The 20,555-nt window shown below is 42.7% G+C and overlaps 1 protein-coding gene across 1 annotated transcript; it reads right to left on the minus strand.

Moving 5' to 3' along the window:
- Positions 1-11,744: 11,744 nt before the first annotated feature.
- Positions 11,745-20,337, minus strand: SPRYD7 (SPRY domain containing 7; the record flags this gene model as incomplete). The annotated part of the gene is made up of 4 exons (XM_010185662.1): positions 11,745-12,464; positions 15,255-15,357; positions 16,996-17,162; positions 20,221-20,337. Coding segments are annotated over 4 exons (485 nt in total), but the record flags the coding sequence as incomplete, so codon positions are not given.
- Positions 20,338-20,555: the final 218 nt, after the last annotated feature.

Raw genomic sequence — 20,555 nt, forward strand, 5'->3', positions numbered from 1 at the left:
ACTGCGCCCCATTGACCACGACTCTCTGGCCAGTCGCAGTCCACCTTCAGCCAGTCCTTCAGCCAGTCCTTCAGCCAGTTTGCAGTCCACCTCACTACCCCACCTCACTACTACTCAAAAAGTGGTTGTGAAGGTCACCCTGTCCCAGAACAGCCTATTCCCCAGAACACTTGATACTCAAACTTACCACTTAATTTGGATATTTCACCTTCCACCAAAGCTTGCTGATTAAAATGCTACTGCCACACTGGGGGATATTTACAAAGGGATTACCATGATTAGAAAAATTCATTAGAATATACTGGAAAAAACAGGAATTCTTCTTGAAGATGCAAATAGTGCTGCTAGTAGCTATTTTCCCAGGTCTTACGACCTATCTGAAAGCAGACAGGATTGCTATTAGTTTCCTGCAATTAAAAAAAAAAAGGGTTTTCTTCTTCATTAACATCATTGACAGCATTAGAAATCAGATTTCTATGTGTATGGTATACACAATACCATCTATGACTATTAGATATTCTTTAGAATAATGCCTTTATGCATGGTAGGGTGTATTTCTGTGGCCCCACAAGGAAAGGCAGTGGAGGGAGGCGTGCGTGGGAGGAGCAGCGCTTGAGGAAGGGATGAAGCTGGGCCCTTACGGGATTTGGTTGCTGCAGTCTCATGTGGTAGCAAGGTGCTACAGAAGGAGCAAGTCCGTGCTCGCTGCTGTCACTCACTGTCCCCTTGTGAAGCTGGCAGGAGGACTCATACTTCCCCCTAGCTCCCAGGCTGCCCTCTGCCTACACTGCAGGAGAAAGGCTTGGTGGTGGTGTACAGGTGATTTCGGAGGAGGGGAGAAGGACCTTTCTCTGTCTTGGGTCCAGAAACTCATTGCCAAGTTTAGCTCCTTCCTGGCTACAGGACTGAAGGTGCTCCACAGAGCTGGATCCTCCCTTATCCTGCACAGCCACAGCATTCAGACTGTACCAAAACAATGATAATTAGTTTTGGTCCCCATTTTTAACGAGCTTTTAGCTACAACTAATGAATGTCTTTAAAAAGATGCAATTGTGCCTGCATTTAATTTTCTCTTTTTTTTTGCGTGGTTTTTTGGTTTGTTTTCACTTATACATTCAAAAATCCAGGTACTTGCCAGTGAAGGAGAGATGGTTTCACATGGCTTACAAGACAGATGGATGCATTACGTGTCCTACCACAGTCGCTCTGCAAATCTGTGAGGCGGGCAGCTTGTCCCTGCTCCTTTTCTAGATGAAAGATGTGGCCGTACGGCTGGGCTTCTTGGAGCTGGAATTAGAAACATTTTACTTTCTCAAAAGATTGAAAAGGAAAATGCCTTCAATTGTAGGACCTTGCTCCATCAAAACGCATTAGGAAAGGAATTACTCAAAATAACAAAAGCTATCCCTGACAGACAGTCTCGAATTAGGTTTAAACATGCAGCTCTGCAAAAACAGTTTCCAGATTGTGCTGCTGCTCCTGACGGATGCCCAGGCCCCATCCAAACACAACAGTTGTTTCACTTTCATTCTTCTGGTACTGTAAAACCCTCATGTCTCTTTCCTCATTGAGTATGGAAGCAGATATTCCAGCCAAAAAGCATTAGCAGTGTAACTTACAAACACCAAAAAGGGAGAAATTTATCATTGTGCCAAAGTACCTGTGTGTGCCACCCTGAATTACACCTCTGTAAGTGCTTTGGAGGAAAACTCCACTCTTCTCCCAGACCCTGTTGGCTTTTTCTTGAACAACAGAAAAGCAGTGTATACAGACTGGGCTTTAGGCTTCTGTCCAGAAAAAAAACCACTTTTTTTTTTTCTTTCCTCATTCCCCTCAGAGCCAGCACAAGTGCTGATCATACGTTTTCCATGGTGTTTCACAGCTGGATCTGTTCCTGGTCTGGATGGCTCATGGGACTTCATGAAGCCAAGTGCCAGCACAAGGAAGAGGATAAGCATGGACACCATTATTGGTGCCAATGTGGACTTTTAAGTCAACTATGCAAATATTTCCTGACTCTTTCCAAAGACCCTGAAATTACTGCACAAGTGCTATATGCTCTTGTTTGTTTTCTTGGAATGGGAAACATTTATTCCCTCTGCCACTACCAAACACCTTTTTCCAAAGACTCCCTTGGGAATGAGGAGCAGACTGAGTGATGCTTTCTGGAGAGCTGTATGGGTCACAGCTGATGCAATGTGTTACCCCCTGGTCAGGGGAGCAGCACCCCCTGACACTCTGGGTGCCTTTGCCAAGTTTTGGGAAAGGGGAAAAGGCAGTCTTGCTGTGAGTTGCTTGTTGCCAACTCTAGCTGGCATCAACCAACTGTTGCCTCATGGCACCATCCAGGTTCATTGTGCAATTAATGCTGGTTTGCAGTGTATTTTAGGCCGTTTTCAATTTAATTTTTAGTGCCTGAAGGTTGTGCTGTGCAGAGCGTTGCTTTCAGGACTTTGTGTATTGCTGCAAGATGGGTTTTGGTAGCAGATTGGAAGAGAGCACAGATAAAGGTTGCTGAAAAAAGGCACCTTTTTGAAACTCATAGAGACTGAAAATAAAGTGTCTTGCTAAAGTTCTTCTGATTAAAACAACAACAAAAGGCCTTGATGAGACACACTGCACAGAAACCGTGCCTAGAATTTTTATTGATTGCTGCTTTATGCTGTTGTCTAAACACACTCTTCATGGGATCAGAATAGATCTTGTGCCTCATAACACAGCCGTGGCATGCCTGGGTTTGTGTAACCATGTTTCTAGAGCAAGCTGTCCTGGTTTTAACCTGATGAGACTGGGAATGTGTGTATGGCACAGGGAAGCCCAATCTGGGCAAGTGGCTAACTAGCTGGGAGGCTGGCTGTGCCTGGATCGGCATTTCACTTTCAACCTTCCTGCAGGCCAGCTTTGGCTCCTCCTGCTTCTTCTTCTCTAGATACCATCCTGCTTGTGGCTCTGCTCAGTCCCTGCAATGTTAGCATCTTTCTATATGTTCAAAGCGGTTTTGCTGAGAAATCAGAACTTGTCCTTATTTCTCTCCTCAGAGGAAAAGGAAGCCAGAAGCAGGTGAAGGCAGTGTGACTTGGTAGGACATGGAGCTAACTAGACTGTGTTAGATACAGTCTCTGGAGCACGTGGACACAAAGAAGCGGAGCCTGGCTGCAGGCCAGCACAACTCTATACAAAGCCAAGATTATGCAGATCGGGAGAGGAACCGGGCAGCGACCACTGCAGTGTAACTTTCTCTAGGGCAAAATGTCTCCAGGATCTAGGAGGAGTCCAAGCCACTGAGCAATTCACCAGTCAGGCTAACACCAGCAGCTTCAGATTCTCCTACACCAACACAACAGGGTTTGCACTGGTATAAATCACATGCATCGCTACATTCAGAGACAGGAAAATAAGGAAGGAAGAGAGACAAAGGGCAGAAGCAGTGACGACCCTAAAAGGGAACCAACTTTCTTACAGAGCAATCCTGAAAGCAACAATAAGGTACCAGACAATAAAGCACGGCCAAGCAGCTCATCACCACACAAGGTCACACTCTGCCTTCCCCCACAGCCGCTCTCAGTGTGAGGCTCATTGTGGAGTGACGGAGGCAGAGCCAAATTGACAGCTGAACCTGGGGGATCTGGTCGTTTTCCCAGGATGGATCTGACATCCCTGGCTCTTAGGATGAAGAAAAAGGGTGAGGAAAGAGAAATATCAAGACTGTCACTCTACAGAGGAGAACGAGCAGCAGTGGCATTAAAGCTACCTGCACAACAGGATGGCTTTATCAGGACAGGAATAGCAGCATGCAATCCTGCAAAGCTAGTCTAGCAAGGACAGAGCTATTTCAGTAAAACTGGATATATAATTTCTTTTTAGCCGAGTAACACCCTCCTGAATGCAGTGAGCAGCGATGCAGCTACAAGCAACGTTTCTGACAGTTTAACACTCAGACACCCAGAAGCTGCTTCCCACTTGCTGTGTTAGCTGGGGATACCAGCCCTTCCTTCTCCTCACCAAGAGAGCTGGCTTGGTTCACCCCAGTCAGACTTTGTGTGACCAGGGATGAAATACTTAGGGTAGTGATCCACCAGAGCCCGCTGGAGTGGGAGATGTGTGCTTTCCGACCAGTTACTATCACTGACTCCTCCCTTCCCTTGGAGACAACAGCAGCACATGCAGAGGTTTTTGGTTTTGCCCTGTTTGGTCCAGCTCCATCTCCTCTTCCTGAAGCCCCAACCTTCAATGTGCCGATGCTGCTGAGAAGCCCCCAGGCAGCTCGGTTTGCTTCCTTATCCCAACCAGTGCAGGTCTGCAAGGGAAAGCTTCAGCAATACGTGAAGTTACAGTGGGAAAAAGGCCATCTGTCACTGCTGCTCACTGCCTTTGAGGAGATGATTCAAGCAGCATCAGCAGAGCTCTTTTGCTGCGTGACACACGTCTACCACAGGGGATTCAGCCAACAGGATTATGTTGACCATTGCTTTTTAAGTATGGACAAAGTTGCCCAAAATTTGGGATTTTGTCAGCCTGCAACAAACAAATGGCTAGTGTATCACTTGTTTTAATATTAATGGGAAAATGGGCCTTTAGAGCAGATGAAGAAAAGATGATTATTAGATGAGAAGTGAGGAAACAGACTATAAGCAGCCCAATCCTCTCCTAAAGAAATCTCTGGCAAAATACAGACTCTCAGGATAATTAGGTGGCCCTCCCTTCACTGTAACGTCTGAAGGTGTGTTCACACCCCCTACTCAGAAAGCTTAATTTAGGAGTTGTAACTACTACATTCAGGTTACTCATGAGTGATTCAGCCTGCCCAGACTCAATTCCTCAGACAACGGAGACATGGAGTTGTGACAGGCGTTGGGGTACGAGCAGTCTGAACACGGCCCTAGCTGCCTTGCACTCCCAAAATTTGTTCTCCTAATGTCACCCCGGAGCGGAAAGCACAATTTCCATCCTGTGTACAGGAAGAGATAACTTTGTCTGGGACATCCTACCAACTTGCTTGAAAAAAGCCGCTTCCACCAGCTTATCTCAATTGTGCCAGAGTTTACTTTGGCCAAGAGCTGTGCTTTTTCCACACAAAATCCTCACCAAACTACTGCAATCATTATTCAGTGTAATACTTTTTCACTTATGAAGAGGTCATAAGCCATCTTATACTGAGTATGGATACTTTAAGGCAGAAGGGAATTTGTATTTCCCAACAATGGCGATTTTAACATGTAGCGCTTGCCAATGCAATGACCGCATCCAAGAAATATGACTCAAGTCTTCATGTTTCTTGAAGCTAGGAACTCTCTTGTCTGTTAAACGTGCCAGAGTTTTCCATGGATGTGACTTGGCTTCTACTTTTGCTCTCCCTGAATTATCTTGCATTAGATCGCAGGCATAATGCAACCTAAAGACATATGCACAAAGATATAAATTTTTTTCTCAATGCGTTCTGGAATTAGGGAAAAGTGACCTTGGTTTTATTTATGCACTTATTCACACTGAATTTCTGGCATTTTGGCAGATGACTCCCCATGAGAATGTTCTTTCAATCTCATTTAATCCCCTGCCCACCTCTCTTGACTGCAGCAAAGGAAATTCCAGTGTCTAAGCAACTATTCCTCCTCTCTGGAAGTGTCAGACGTGTGGACCACGTGGGGAGATGAAGAGCTCTTCTGCTGACTCATCTCAGCAGCCAGATCAGATGGGCTTCCTCAGGTCCAACGCAGGGCTAGAAAAGAGGCTAGGAAAAGCTAAAATGTCTGGATGGGGAAAAAAAAAAAAGAAATAAAAACAAAGGCCCTTGAAAAAGCCAGGACAGAATTTGCCCTACCAACTCTTTATTCTCGTAAATATTCAACCTACAAAAATTCAACATTCAGGTCACAAAGATTTGCCCCAGCAGAGAGCTTACATGAAGCACCAAAAAAAAGGTCTGCCACTGTACATCTGAGAGCTCCCCCTAACCCTCGAGCTTTTGTCTAGAAATCCATATCCAGGAACTGGGCAAGGGAAGGAACAAAGAGGCACTTAAATTTATTCCAATTTTTCTGTCACAGACTGCCCGCAAATACCTTAGCAGCATAGCTTTGAACATATTTATGCAACCAGGTCCCTCACTGCAACAAGAGGTAACCATTAACTCCCTTTCCAAATCCAACATTGGCTTCTAACATTAATTAGATACCTTGAGGGAGCTGGATGCTTGGGCCTTAAAGTCTGGATTCTGAGAGACATGTAAGAATTTATGTTTTGCCGATTCCCTGCAGGACCTTTTTGAGGCTTTTTCTCAGCCATGAGATTGATCGGTTGTCAGTACAAAAAGCAACATCAACACAAACTGATAACAAAGATGAGTGAGTACTGCAACAATAATGTAAGAATTCACTCAGATGAGGTCAAGAAATTCACATCAGTTACTAGGACCCTGTTCCTTCTATTTTTTTTTGGTTTTGCATGCAGCTGTACGCACAGCAGTGCATTCCCAAGAAAACCTGGAAAAAGGAAAACAAGCATGAACACTCATGCATTCTCATGAACGTTCACACCTGAACACCACATCCTGCCGTCTCTGAACGCTCTTTGTACAGCCGGGAGAAGAACTGCTCTCAGTGGGATTTAAGGGACCCAACGCACATCACAAAGTTTCTCTTTGCAGAGCACCTATGTTACCGTATCCTGGCATGATTTTTTGGTGGAAGAGGACTCTTTCAGGCAATTCTTGACAGGTATTTCTAGCTTTATAGTATCTAATTAGGATTTTAAGCTCCTTGGAATAGTACTACCTGACTTTATCCATCCCTGAAGCACCATCAACAGTTTCAGCATTACAAAAATGACAACTTGACTGATCTACATGCAACCTGTACTATGTGCCCTGTTGGTTCTATTGATCTGTGGATGTGCAGATCTCAGAAGGACTCAGGAAACGTACAGGATTAGTCAACGCAAAGTTTTGGACTCGAAGAGATAGGGTATCCAAATTGTAACATTCAAGGATTAAAAAAAACATCTGGGTACAAACAATTAGTGGAGATACCTCAACCATTTCACTGGGAAGCATGATTCATTCCTACTAAAATTAATTTGCCACTAGTAATTACATTGCTAAACCTTCACTGAAAATTACTTTCTAGTGCGACTGTTAGAAACAAGTATTGCATCTCATTTCTCTGGGCAAAGCTGGGACTGGAAACACATCTGGGAAAACACCTGAGTTTATTGACAGTGGCTGAAATGACATGCTGAGGCACTGCTTAATTCACATTCTGTTTCCGTGGCCCATCTTACCTGTGCAATGGAGTTAACTGTACCTTTGGTTCTCATGAAATATCACCACAAAACATATTTTCAGGTGAAAAACCATGCTTTCTTTCCATTTTTATAAATAGATGGTAATAATCTTTTATTCACCCCTCTTATTTTATACAGTTTTTCTGTGTCACCAGTTACAGAACAGGAAGTTTTCTGGTTTTTTTATCACAAGAGGTGTAGTTACATTGCACGGTATTACAAATGCATCTTACTCTGTCAAGATGAGAAATGAGCAACTTTGAGCTATAAAAGCAGGCTCTTTTCATATTTTTGGTGAATTTAACAGCTATCTGAAATATTTGATATTTACCAAAATGTTTTCTTTTTCAAACACCAGCTTTGAAGAAGACAGCCGTGTCCGTATTTTAAAGAAAGTCTACATCAAGCTCAAGGTAGCAGCTTTTACTGTTAAATATTCTTAAACATGGCAGACTTCAAAAACGGTTGTTTGCTGGAGGCAGTTAGATGAAGTGATATGATTTCGTTAAATACTTTCCCCAGGAACATGAGAAATGTAATTCCACAAGAAGCACTTTCATCTCAGTAGTCTTTCATGGCAAAGAACCAGTGTTGAAGGCACTGTTGAAAGATATCAAAAAGAAGAAGGACACAGGCCTTCCCTTTCTCTCTCTATATATATCCATGTATATACGTATAATAATTTCAAGTTTGGAGAGCTGACAGACTTGATTACAGAAACATGATGGTATGTGTCAGCTTGTATAGCAACATCATCTCAAGGAAGAGTCACAGAGTGGTTAAGGTTGAAAAGGGCCTCTGGAAGTCATCCAGTCCATCCTCCTGCTCAAGCAGGGCCATCTAGAGCCAGTTGCCCAGGTCCATGTCCAGACAGCTTTTTAGTATATCCAAGGATGGAGACTGCACAACCTCCCTGGGTAACCTGTGCCAGTGCTCAGTCACCCTCACAGTAAAAAAGTGATTCCTGATGTTCAGAGGGAACCTCCTGTGTTTTGGTTTGTGCCCATTGCCTCCTGTCACCAGGTGCCACTGAAAAGAGCCTGGCTCTGGATCCTTTGCACCCTCCCTTCAGGTGTGTATTTACACTGATCCAGGCTGAGCGGTCCCAGCTCTCTCAGCCTTTCTCCATAGGAGAGATGCTCCAGTCCCTCATCATCTTTGTGACCCTTTGTTGGATTCTCTTCAGTCTGTCTATGTCTCTCTTGTACCAAGGAGCCCAGAATGGGACACAGCACTCCAGGAGTGGCCTTACCAGTGCTGAGTAGAGTGGGAAGATCACCTCCTCTGACCTGCTGGCAATGCTTTGTCTAATGCAGCCCATAGTACCATTTGCTTTCTTTGTGACAAGAGCACATTGCTGCCTCATGTTCAACTTGTTAACCACTGGGACCCTCAGGTCCTTTTCTGCCAAGCTGCTCCTCAGCTGGGTGACTCCCAGCATGTACTGGTGCATGGGGTTGTTTCTCTACAGATGCAGGACTTTGCACTTACCCTTGTTGAACTTCACGAGGTTCCTGCCAGCCCATTTCTCCAGCGTGTCCAGGTCCCTCTGGATGGCAGCACGACCCTCTGGCATATCAGCTACTTCTCCCAGTTTTGTGGCATCTGCAAATTTGATGAGGGTGCACTCTGCCCCATCATCCACACTGTTCATTAAGACGTTAAACAGGACTGGGCCCAGTATTGACCCCTGTGGTATACCACTATTTACCGGCCTCCAACTAAGATTCGTGCCACTGATCACCACCCTCTGGGCCTGGCCCTTCAGCCAGTTTTCAGTCTGCCTCACTGTCTGCTTAAACAGCCCATACATCAGCAGCTTGTCCATAAGGATCTTATGGCAGACAGTATCAAAGGTCTTAACGAAGTCCAGGTAGGCAATATCCCTGCTCTCCTCTCATCTACCAGGCCAGTAATTTCTTCATAGAAGTTAAAGATGGTCAAGCATGAATTCCCCTTGATGAAGTCATGCTGACCACTCCTGATGGTTTTCTTGTCCTTAATGTGCCTGGAAATGGTTTCCAGGATTAGCTGCTACATCACCTTCCCAAAGACTGAGGTGAGGCTGACCAGCCTGTAGGTCCCTGGCTCCCCCTTCTTGAAAATAGGAGTCACTTCTGCTTCCCTTAAGTCTTCAGGCACTTCTTCCCATCACCATGATTGATCAAAGACTATTGAAAGTGGCCTCATAATGATATCAGCCAGCTCCCTCAGCTGGGAGGGATGGGTACATCCCATCAGGGCCTACGGTCTTATGGATGTTTAGTTTGCTTAAGTATTCCCTGACCTGATCCTCTTCTATCAAGGGTACATCTCCCTTGCTGTAACCTTTCTGAGGCTCTTCAAGCTGTTACATCTCAGAGAAGATCCTGTCTATCTCCTTTTCATCTTCTCTGATGGTGTGCACCTGCCCACTTCCTCCTGTAACTCCTCTGTTTGGCAGCACAGCTTCTCCAAGGCAGCACGCCTCCTAAAGTACAGAGGGCCATCTCTCCTGGCCTGAGAGGCCACTCCTTGCAACCTGGGACCTGGAGGGCTGCTTTGGCCATCTGAAGCTCAAGCTGTGTGGAAGCTGTATTGGGTTTGCGTAGCAAGGTTTTGGTAGCCGGGGCAGGAACACAGGGGTGGCTTCTGTGAGAAGCTGCTAGAAGCTTCCCCTATATCAGATGAAGTCAAAGCCAGCTGGCTCCACGACAGACCTGCTGCTGGCCAAGGCCAAGCCCATCAGCAACGGAGGCAGCACCTCTGGGATAACATATTTAAGAAGGGGGAAAAAAACCACTGTAAAAACTGCAATGGAGAGACGAGTGAGATGTGAAACAACTCTGTAGACACCAAGGTCCTTGAAAGAGGAGAGAGAGGAGGTGCTTCAGATACCAGAGCAGAGATTCCCCTGCAGTCCATGGTAAAGACCATGGTGAGGCAGGCTGTGCCCTTGCAGCCCACGGAGGTTAACGGTGGAGCAGATACCTACTTGCAGTCTGTGGAGGACCCCACACCAGAGCAGGTGGATGCCCAAAGGAGACTGTGACACCATAGGAAGCCTGTGCTGGAGCAGACTCCTGGCAGGACTTGTGACCCTATGAGAGAGAAGCCCATGCGGGAGCAGATTTGCTGCCAGGACTTGTGGCCTTGCAGGGGACTCACGCTGGAGCAGTTCATGAAGAACTGCAGTCCATGAGAAGGACTCACATTGGAGAAGTTTATGGAAAGCAGTCTCCCATGCGGAGTACTCCACTCTGGAGCAGGGGAAGAGTGTGGGAGAAAGGAGCAGCAAAGACTGGAACTCCCATTCTCCATCCCCCTGCACTGCTTCAAGGGAGAAGGTAGAGAATTCAGGAGTAAAGTTAAGCCTGGGAAGAAGGGAGGGGTGGGAGGAAGGTGTTCTTAAGATTTGGTTTTATTTCTCATTATCCTACTCTGATTTGATTGCTAATAAATTAAACCAATTTCCCCAAGTCAAGTCTGTTTTGTCCATGACGGTGATTGGTGAGTGATCTCTCCCTGTCCTTATCTTGACCCACAAGCCTTTTTTTACATTTTCTCTCCCCTGTCCAGCTGAGGAGGGGAGTGACAGAGCAGCTCTGGTAGGCACCTGGTGTCCAGCCAGGGTCAGCTCACCACAAAAGCCTCTGCCCTAGCAGAGACAGCTGCTCCTACATCTACTGGAGAAACTGCCTGAAACATCTACGGGGGAAACTGAAATGAAACATATGAACGTTTCATGTAACTTAGATTACGTATCTGACCACAGCAAAGCAGAGCAGATTTCAAGGGGAAATGACAAAACTGCACTCTGATCTCCCGAGCTTTTCACCTTAATGCTGACAAAAGCATCATTCCTCTCAGGTTGAGAAGTTCTACCCAACATTGTCATGGGATAGCAAGGCTAAAAGGGAGGAAAACACGGCCCACTCAGAAAGAACAGAGATGCAGAAAATCGTAAGGTGAAAGGCTTTGAGAAAGCTGTTTGTATTTGAAAATTTCAGAATTAGATAATTTCTGAAAATATTTAAATAAAATCATTAATTTATGCAAATGCATTAACCCGGGAAGAGCCAAAACCAAAAAAACACAAACATTCAGTATGAAGATTTTCTTTACAATAAAAATTATTCTAGGAGTTACATTAAATATTACAAGAGGGGAAAAAAGCATCTCAATTTATATTCAAGGGCATCACATTTTAGAACAATGTCTTAGCCATTAATTATTTATAAATGATTCACAAAGAAATTAAATACGATATTCCATAAAAGAATAATCTAATTTACAGTTTAGATGTAAGGCTTCACCATAACATCTCCTACCCTTCACCTGGCTGTCTGCAAACCCAAGTTGAGTGACCTGTACTTACTCTCCTACCAGAGTAACACAGCACGGTGGCCCTCAAACACCCAGGTAGCGTTCAGGTTTACTTTTTAAGGTTCAACAAAAAAGTATTACTAGAAAGTGTCCTATTATTTGTCACAATAAAAGCAAATGAAAAGCTGGGAGAAACAAGTAAGTTGCATTTGCCAGTCTTAGATTGAAGGAATGGATTAAAGAACACCTTGCAGGAAAAAAAACCCAAAATATACCTAGCTGTTAGTTATGCCATCATATTATTAGCCATTGTGCACAACTGGGACATCGCAACTCCAAATCACAAACTAGAAACACAGTGCTTCTTTCAAACAAGGTATATAACTTATGTGTGAAAAAAGCTGGGAAAAGAATCGTGAGAAGTATCCATCTTCACAGCTATCATATGCATAAGAACTACTGGCTTCACAGAGCTCCAGTTTATACAGAATACTAAGTGTAATACTGATGACAATAATATCCCTTAGTTTCCTTATGCATCAAGTACAAATCAGAGAAAAACCCTGCCCCGAAGCACTCATTTTCAACCACAAAACATTGTCAGAAATCTCGTATTTGCAACACAGTTATCTGGTGTTGCAGTTAACATATTAATTCTGCAGACAACAGTCACAAGTACTTACTAAAAATACAGATATGTTTCCTAAAAGTAACGTGAAGCTTTATTTAAGGTGACAAAGCTTTCGTAACAGTGCAAGGTGCAAATTTTCGGTATGAAGACATTCAGAAGATTTGCTGCTCAAAGAGGATCTTTTCAAACCCTGGTGGAGGTGTGTGGTAAAATTCACTGAACTGACAATCCAGAATGGCACTGTCATCAACTGCAGAAGAGAGCCAAACAGAAGGAATTAGAGAAGGAACAGACTGATCCTCTGTTATACTGTCTTATCAGATTATATACTATGCTCAAATCATGAAGAATATACTCCAATACACCCATTACATATGTACAACATAATTAAAAGAAATCTCTTGAACAAATTTGCTCAAGCCCTACACACATACCCAAGGAAAGCAGATCACCTCTCTTTTCTACTATTTAGTTTAGTCAGTCATGGCCCTTGGTGAAGTCAATAAGAATGCTACCTCTGATTTCACTGGGACTGTTAGCAGGGCTTCAGGCAATTCTCTCTGAATTTTCTACTCTATTTCTCCAGAAATCTACAGATGAGGACACTACCAGGTCCATGTTGGAGGGCTGTCACCTCCTCAGCTCCATATTTTTCTGTCCACTTCCTAATTCTGCTGGAGCATCAGCTGTCTGCAATGATTTGTTCAGATGTCTGCCACAGTTAGTGTCAGACTATCTTTTTTAGCATGGGATACAAAGAGAACTTCTTTGCTTCTTTAAGTTGGAAGTTAATGGGTTTTCAGCCAGTTTTGGACCCCCTGCATAATCTGAGACACAAGTGTTACTACCTTCAATGTAGAACATAAAAGAGAAACTGCTGAGGATTTTCAGAGCAAAGCTTTCACGCATTGCATTAGCAAACTGAAACGCCCCAACAGTCAGAAAAGCAAGATCTCTTTCAAAGACAACTTCTTCTGAGATGAATCTGCTACACTACCAACTATCGGATCAACATAGAAAAGCTTCGTCTCCATTTTTTGGGTTGAAATTTAGGTATCTTAGAGCCAAGGTCAGAATTGTTCCCTCCCAGGCTCAGTTAAAGCTTCTGTTAGTATATTTGTACAGTTCTGCAGTATTTATGCAGTGTTTACAGCCCACTTATGGTGAAGTGCCCAAAGTATAGCCGCTGTAGGGAGTAACATTTAAGTCTACTTTTCCATTCTACATTCTCAGGCTTGACACCACGTTTGCCTGCTCTATCATGTTTCCTTTCAAAATACATTTACAGTTTTAGTCTGAATCATGGGTAAATGCTTAAGAAATTGTCTTCTCTACGGTCAAATCCTTTCACATGACTTGAAGAAGTTCTCACTAAATTAAGGACACTTAAAGTTCATACCAAGTAAGTACCACGCAAAAGCAATTTGCAGGCTTCAAATGTTATAGCTGTATGTAGGAGACATAATTATGATGAAATTATGCCCACTTGTGGAAGATGATAATAAGAGCCTGGCAGTAAATGGTCACTGCATTCCCCAGGCACAGAACTTCTTTAGTCACAGAAAAAGATGATTTACAGTAGGCTAACGCGCCACCAAATGTTTTCTGAAAGCAACCTGCATTCTTCATGCTATGTAACACCATTTTCAAAATACAGCAAAGATGCAACAATTGGCTATCACGCAGGACTCTTTTTTCTGCTGCTCACGCAGCTTTTTGCACCGGGAGCTCCTGCAGTGCTGCAGGGCAGCTGCCGCCTGCCACCGCATTTTAGCAGCGCCACCACGTGGCTCACGAACACATCCCAGAGTAACCACACAAAACAATTTCCACTCTAATAGCTTGGGAAGGCGTCATTTGTCAGCTACACTGATAGACTTCAAAGACTCTACAACTCTAGAGTATTTTCCTCGTGTTCATAAAATTCAATATTACAAACGTATCAATATTGAAAAGGAAACGTGTCAACAGTTCATCAGGAACTAACCAAGATATGAAAAAAGTATCCATATCACATAGCTAACAGTATCTCAAGAGCGAAATTATTTTGGAAGAATAAAGGAATAAAGACACACAGGAATAAAGATAAACTGGAGAAGGCTGTAGGTGAAACACAAGGAATGGGATGAGCAGTTACCATTTGCTGCGGGTTACACGACAACCCAGAGCATAGCATTGATCACGCACTGAGCTGGGGGAAACGCTGCCTTTCAGAGGAGATGTTGAACAGAATTCTGACTACTTGGCAACTACAAAACCACCGCCAAGTTCTGGGAGAGTAAATTGTTAACACATGTCCTGGCCAAATTCCAGCTGCCATAATTCAGAAATTATTTCTGAAACAGCCTGCGCAGGGATTAACTGGATGTGGTATTTGTTTCTTCTTCAAAACTGCTGTGTTGTATTGATGGTCGCTATCACAATTCATGCACCAATTGGATTTTGGAACTAGGTATCAATTTCATACAGCAGCAAAGAGCTGTATCCCTATACAGCAAGCAGCTGTACTAGTACCGCATTAAAGCTGTTACTCGAATAGGGAAATACAAAGAACAATTCGGTATCTACTCATATTTAACACTGAATGTATTTATGGGGTACGTGAAACGAATAGCATAAGTCCCAAGCTTCAGAAATAAAGCAGATTAGCCCACAAGTCTACATTAGTTTGAATTTGTTGTTTCTCTTTTTTTTTTTTCTTTTCATCTGCTTCACAGATTTTGGGTTTTTTTACCTGGCGATTTTTAGTGACTGCAGTAACTTCCAGTAACTCCCCAGCTTGTTGGATGTGGACACTGTAAGCAGTCAGTAAGCAGTGCTTTTTTTCCTAGCTAATAAGCAGCATTAAAAATGAGGCGAATATACATACTTTTGTATTACCCTAGTTTTGCATTTTCATGCCATTTATTGTTGTAGTTGCCAAAAAAAATTACTAACGTGCCTTCCACCTAAGTGAGAGGAAGAATATACAACTCACAAGACAGACTTAGTACAAAAACTTTGTCCATACTGTGAAACAGGTTGAAAATCTCTGACTTACCATAGACGACTGGGTAGACAGTCCCTCGGATTCCTGAAGCTGGACAATGCATGTTCTTCCCATTTAAATATACATTTAATTCTACATGGTCATATGTAATGCCCTACAAAGTACAGAAAATAACCAAAAAAGCATCAACAAGTTTGTACACCTAAGACTGCTACTTAATTTAGCTCTCCTAGCCACAGGCAAATTTTAACACCATTATACAAACCACAGCATCCTAGAAAACCTCACTTGAAATATTCCTGCAAAGGACTAGGTGTTAATAAATGACCAGCAACATTTGTATTTTCAAATACCAAGGATTCCTTAATGCTCATTCAAACTGGACGCAGCGCAGAACCGCACACCTCACTTTACTAAGGACAACAAATTTCCAGACTATTCTTCACCGTGTTAAAAAAACCACAATTTTTTCAATCATTTTGAATATTTGCAGCTTGCAGTCTTCTTGTTTGTATCTTCTCATGGAAATGACTTTAATAAATAGTGTTGCTATGCATTGTTTATTTGTCCATATCTCCATGGTATGGAAACCTCTCTCAGGTCATTTTCTCTGCCAGCAGCAACAGATGACGGTTTCATGCACAACGCTATAAATGTGCTGACTGCAGAGCAGAAAGCAAACACTAGTGAGGTAATAAATTACTTATTTGTTAGCTAAATGATTTTTCTGACTGTTCTGGTATGGCTGAGTGTGACAATTTGTGTTGTCATACACTACTTCAGAAATCTATTTTTGTGACAGAACAAAATTAATTCAAGTTTATGAAAACTGGGGAGTTAGCACGAACACATCAACTACTTTTCTGTGAACATTTGAGGCTGTTTGGACTATGTAGGTTGACCAAGCCAGTCCGCAACCATCTGAGAAAACAATTTCAGAAGGGCATTAAAAGAATATTGTAATAACTGAGGCTAAAAGGCTAAAGTCAACTTTAGCTGTTTGGGCCTTCTAAAGATGATATTTCTAACGGCCGCTATATAGAGGCAAGGTTATCCAGCAAGAAAAAGTAGCGGTGATAAATGGTCTAAATTTCATTGTTCCCATGTATTTTTGAAAAATAATCTCTAACAGGACATTGAGAAAATGACAGCAATAAATCACAACCTTTGAACAAAGACACTTAAAGATGTTTTGAGAAACCTGGAATAGCAAAGTAAAAAAAAAAAATCTTAAAGATTCACCATTTGCTCTCATTCTTAACCATTTTCCCTGTAAGCATTACCCCCTCCCCACTTAATCCCTCTCCTTCCCTACAAAAGTCTGGCTAAAAATACAGTCCATCTATCACCCAGGACCTATCTCTGCTCAGCTCTTGTCCTTCTAATCATTAACCAGTCAGCTACAGGATCTCCAGTTCAGCTGGGCATGGGGCACAGCCATGCAATGCATTCCAGCTCATTATTTGTTCAGGAAGCTCCCATCTCAAACAATGTTGGATCTTCATGACAGGAGTTACCCATCAGGCAGCTACTACAACCACACTGCAACAGAGTATTAGAGGCCACTTTTCAAACACTGGTAAAGTGTCCCTCAGTCAGAAACACATCAATGCTGAGAATGAAGTCCGCTGGTGTCCAGGCTGAAGATCCATTCAAATACAAGGGGAGTTTGTTATCAGCACTTTCCAAACTCGGAGATGTGAGCCAAACAATTTGAGTGAAATGGTCAGTCTGGCCACACAGCTGAATCTGGGAACAGTCAGGGAAGGTAAAGAAGCCTTAAGAAACTCACCACCACGTTGCCCTCCTGAGGAAGGCTGTTTGCTGGTAGTCTATTTTTCTCCTCATTGTTGTAGTAGAGAGCTCCATCATTTCTCAGCACCAGGCTATGGATGTCTCGACCAAGTGGAATTTGATTCAAGTTTGCTTTCTGGGTTGCAACTCCAATACCCCAAATCCCTAAAACGTGACATTAATATGGTAAGAAAAAACCACATTAATTTGAAGACTATCTGACTGAAGCAGGACAGCATAAAGAATGTGTTTTTAACTAGTGCTATGGTGGTACTACCAGTAAATATCTCTCGGAAATACCAGGACTACTGTGGGTTAGCCCTGGTAGGCAGCTAAGCCCCCCCCAGCCACTCACTCACTTCTCCCCACAGCCCCCAGTGGGACAAAGGAAGAGGAAATGAAGAATAAAACCAAGAAAACTTGTGGGTAAAGATAAAAAAAATGATTAACAACCAAAGGAGAAGTAGAAGAAAGGAAGGAAAACAACCCAAACCAAACCAAAACAAAGCAATGCAATGGCAATCACTGACCACCTCCCATGTGTAGATCAATGCCCAGACAATTCCCAAACAAAAGATGCATAACTTCCCTAAATCCCCTTCTCTCCTTTCTGTTGCTCAGCACATTATGTAGCATGGAATATCTCTCCGATTAGTTTGGTTCATCTGCCTGGTTGTGTCCTCTCCCAATCTCTTGTTCACCCACAATCTTTTTCACTGTAGTCAGAGTGAGAAACAGAGAGGTCTTTGATGCTGTGCAACCAACCACTGCTCAGCAAAAGCCAAAATGTGAGTGTGTTACCAGCATTGTTTTGGTCACAAATCTAAAACACAGCACCATAGGTGGTGCTTTGAGGAAAATTAACTCCATCCTCGCTAGACCCAGTACAAGGAGTCACAGGAGACTGAAGATCAACACCACCTATCCTGAAAAAGAAGGATCCAGGGAATTGTAACCACTTAGCTTAACTTTTATTCACAGAAAAATACTGAAAAAAAACTCCTCTGAGACTGGAGAAGGAGGCAAAAAATAAATCCAACTAGTATGGATTTGTGAACAACACAATTTCCTTTTTCAGCTGGCTAGACTAGCCTTACGGAAAAAGAAGAAATTTTAAATATGATAGATCGTGATTTGATAATGTTTTTGAACCTCATATAACAATGAAATAGTCAAATTACAAAAACATGGTCTAGACAATTACAGCAATACAAAAGCACAATTAAAAACGGTTTTCCAGGACTATGCATCAGTAGCACCCTGTCAAATCAGAGAAGATGACTCAAGTGGGGTTTGAGGTTTTGCACTGAATGCCCAAGGTCGGATACCGCTCTCCGTTGACATCCATGACTTGGGTAATGTGACCATGTGCTTATTAAACGTGCTGCCAATATCAACCTGACAGCACTGCAAGCCCTTCAGGGACCCCTCAAGTTTTAAATGGTCCTGACAAATAAGAGGTCTGAAACAAGAAAAATGCATTGGCTTTTTCTGAATTACAAAGAACAGCAGGTAAGTAGGAATAGGAAGTGGCACAAATACAAAGTGGCTTGGCAAACAGTTCAGAGAATGTAATTGGGGGGTTATCACAGACCATATGCTGAGTGTGATTCTGTATCCTGCTGTTGTGAAAAACATCCTGAATGTATGGCATGCATAAAGCAGACATATTGGATGTACAGCAGATGAAGGATGTCTACAGCTGCTGCAGCTGGAACAGCGCATCCATTTTAAGCATCATACCCCAAGACAAATTAGGTCAATTAGAGACATCCTAGAAGAAACACCAAAACCAATCAAAAGTGTAAAAACATCAACTGTAAGGAGAGAGTGAAAATCACTGAGACTGTCTGATCTACAGAAGATTAAAATGAGGTGAAAATACAGGACAATTCATTTCAAAAGACGAAACTGCAGAACAATTTATTCTAATACTTACATGCCCAGAATGAAATGGACAAGAGTGTGAACAAGATTCAGATCAGACTTCAAAAAAACTTTCCAGTAGTCAAGATGACTCCACAGATGACCCCTAACAGCCTGCCCAAGAAGACTCCTAGGAATCAGTTTTAAGCTAAGTGATCCACAGTTCTCCTGTCCTGGGGTACAGGAATGCATGAGACACAGCTCCTAGGGACCAGGAAAGCTTATTTTCTGTGTTTCTCAAATTAAGCACAAGAAGATGGATACTGTGACTGTGTGAATAATGACCATATATAACCAACAGCTGCAGTGGAGTCTTCCCCCAACAGAAAGAATACTAAAATTGCCAAGTTAAGACTGAGCTGGGGTTTACATGTATATGTAGTTTAAAACTAAACAACAACTGGTTTGACTGCAAGATGTTTTGGACAGACTTGCATTCACGCTGCCTGCACTCTAATCCAACTGAATGCAAAGAACCCTTACCCAAAAAGTGCCATGTTCAAGCTCCAGCTGGTATCATAAGGCCTAACTCTCTGAACTAACACCTCCTTTCTTCTTCCCTCCCCCTACACACTTAGGGAAAGAACAGCTTCATTTTCACAGTGTCTGCTGTTTTAAAAATACTGGCTGATTTTTAATGTTACAATACAGGCAAGCCTGGAGCGCCCTCTGTACTAGTGAAGCCGACCATATTAGTAAAAGGGTAACGCTTTCAAATTTCATTCACTTTTCACTGCCTTGCATTAGATCTGTGCAAAACAAATGAAGGAACAGGGTGCTCAAAGGCTCCTCTTGATAAGGCAACGTCAGAGTAAGTGCTGCATTTGGAGAGCAAAGTGTAGCACAAGGAGTGTTACCCCTGCTTGTGCAAACGCAGTGCATGTTAAAAGCAAACGAAGGCAGACAAATAGCTACAAATAGCGCTGGATAAACTGCACTACTTAAAAACAAAAAGGACAAAACCTTTATAGCTACAGTGTTTTATGTGGTGACAAACATTTATTTATCAAAAAAAGTTCTAAAACATGTTAACTGAAAAATATGCATATAACAGCACACAAAACAATACAGTGTTTTAGCATTTACATTCCTTTAATAATTTACTTACCACTCTTTTTACTATTTCAGAGCCACAGATTAAAAAGAAAGACATTCCCTTTTACACAATAACAACTCATAAAACTCTCCAACGTTCACAAGTTCGAGAGATGCATGTGCCTGGTATTTGAGATATGACCACCAGCAGGCAATGTAACATAGGTTCCGAGTTTAAAGCTGTACATTTTTGCTGACTAACCTGTGGATTGAATTTTAAACTCAAAATAACTCTTGCTCTGATGCAAAGGTGCATTTGCTAAGCAGGCTCCTGTGCCACATATTCGTCTGCCGTTTTTAACAATGACGACATCTGTTCCTGCAAGAAGAAAAAGACCCGCAAAACTTCAAAACATTGCTAGAAGCCTGGAAGCAGCCCTTAAAAGCCCTAAACACAGAACAGTTTTTGTTCTTTCTGCTCCGAGTAAGAGCTTCATTAGTCTGTGAGAATCATGATGATGGCCCATGCTTTGAAGTAAGAAAAGGCAGGCTGTTTACAGGCAAGCTCATCTTTCAACTGGGGTTTTTTTATTTAAA

Source organism: Mesitornis unicolor, unplaced genomic scaffold (genome assembly GCF_000695765.1).
Source record: "Mesitornis unicolor isolate BGI_N332 unplaced genomic scaffold, ASM69576v1 scaffold34195, whole genome shotgun sequence".
NCBI lineage: Eukaryota > Metazoa > Chordata > Aves > Mesitornithiformes > Mesitornithidae > Mesitornis > Mesitornis unicolor.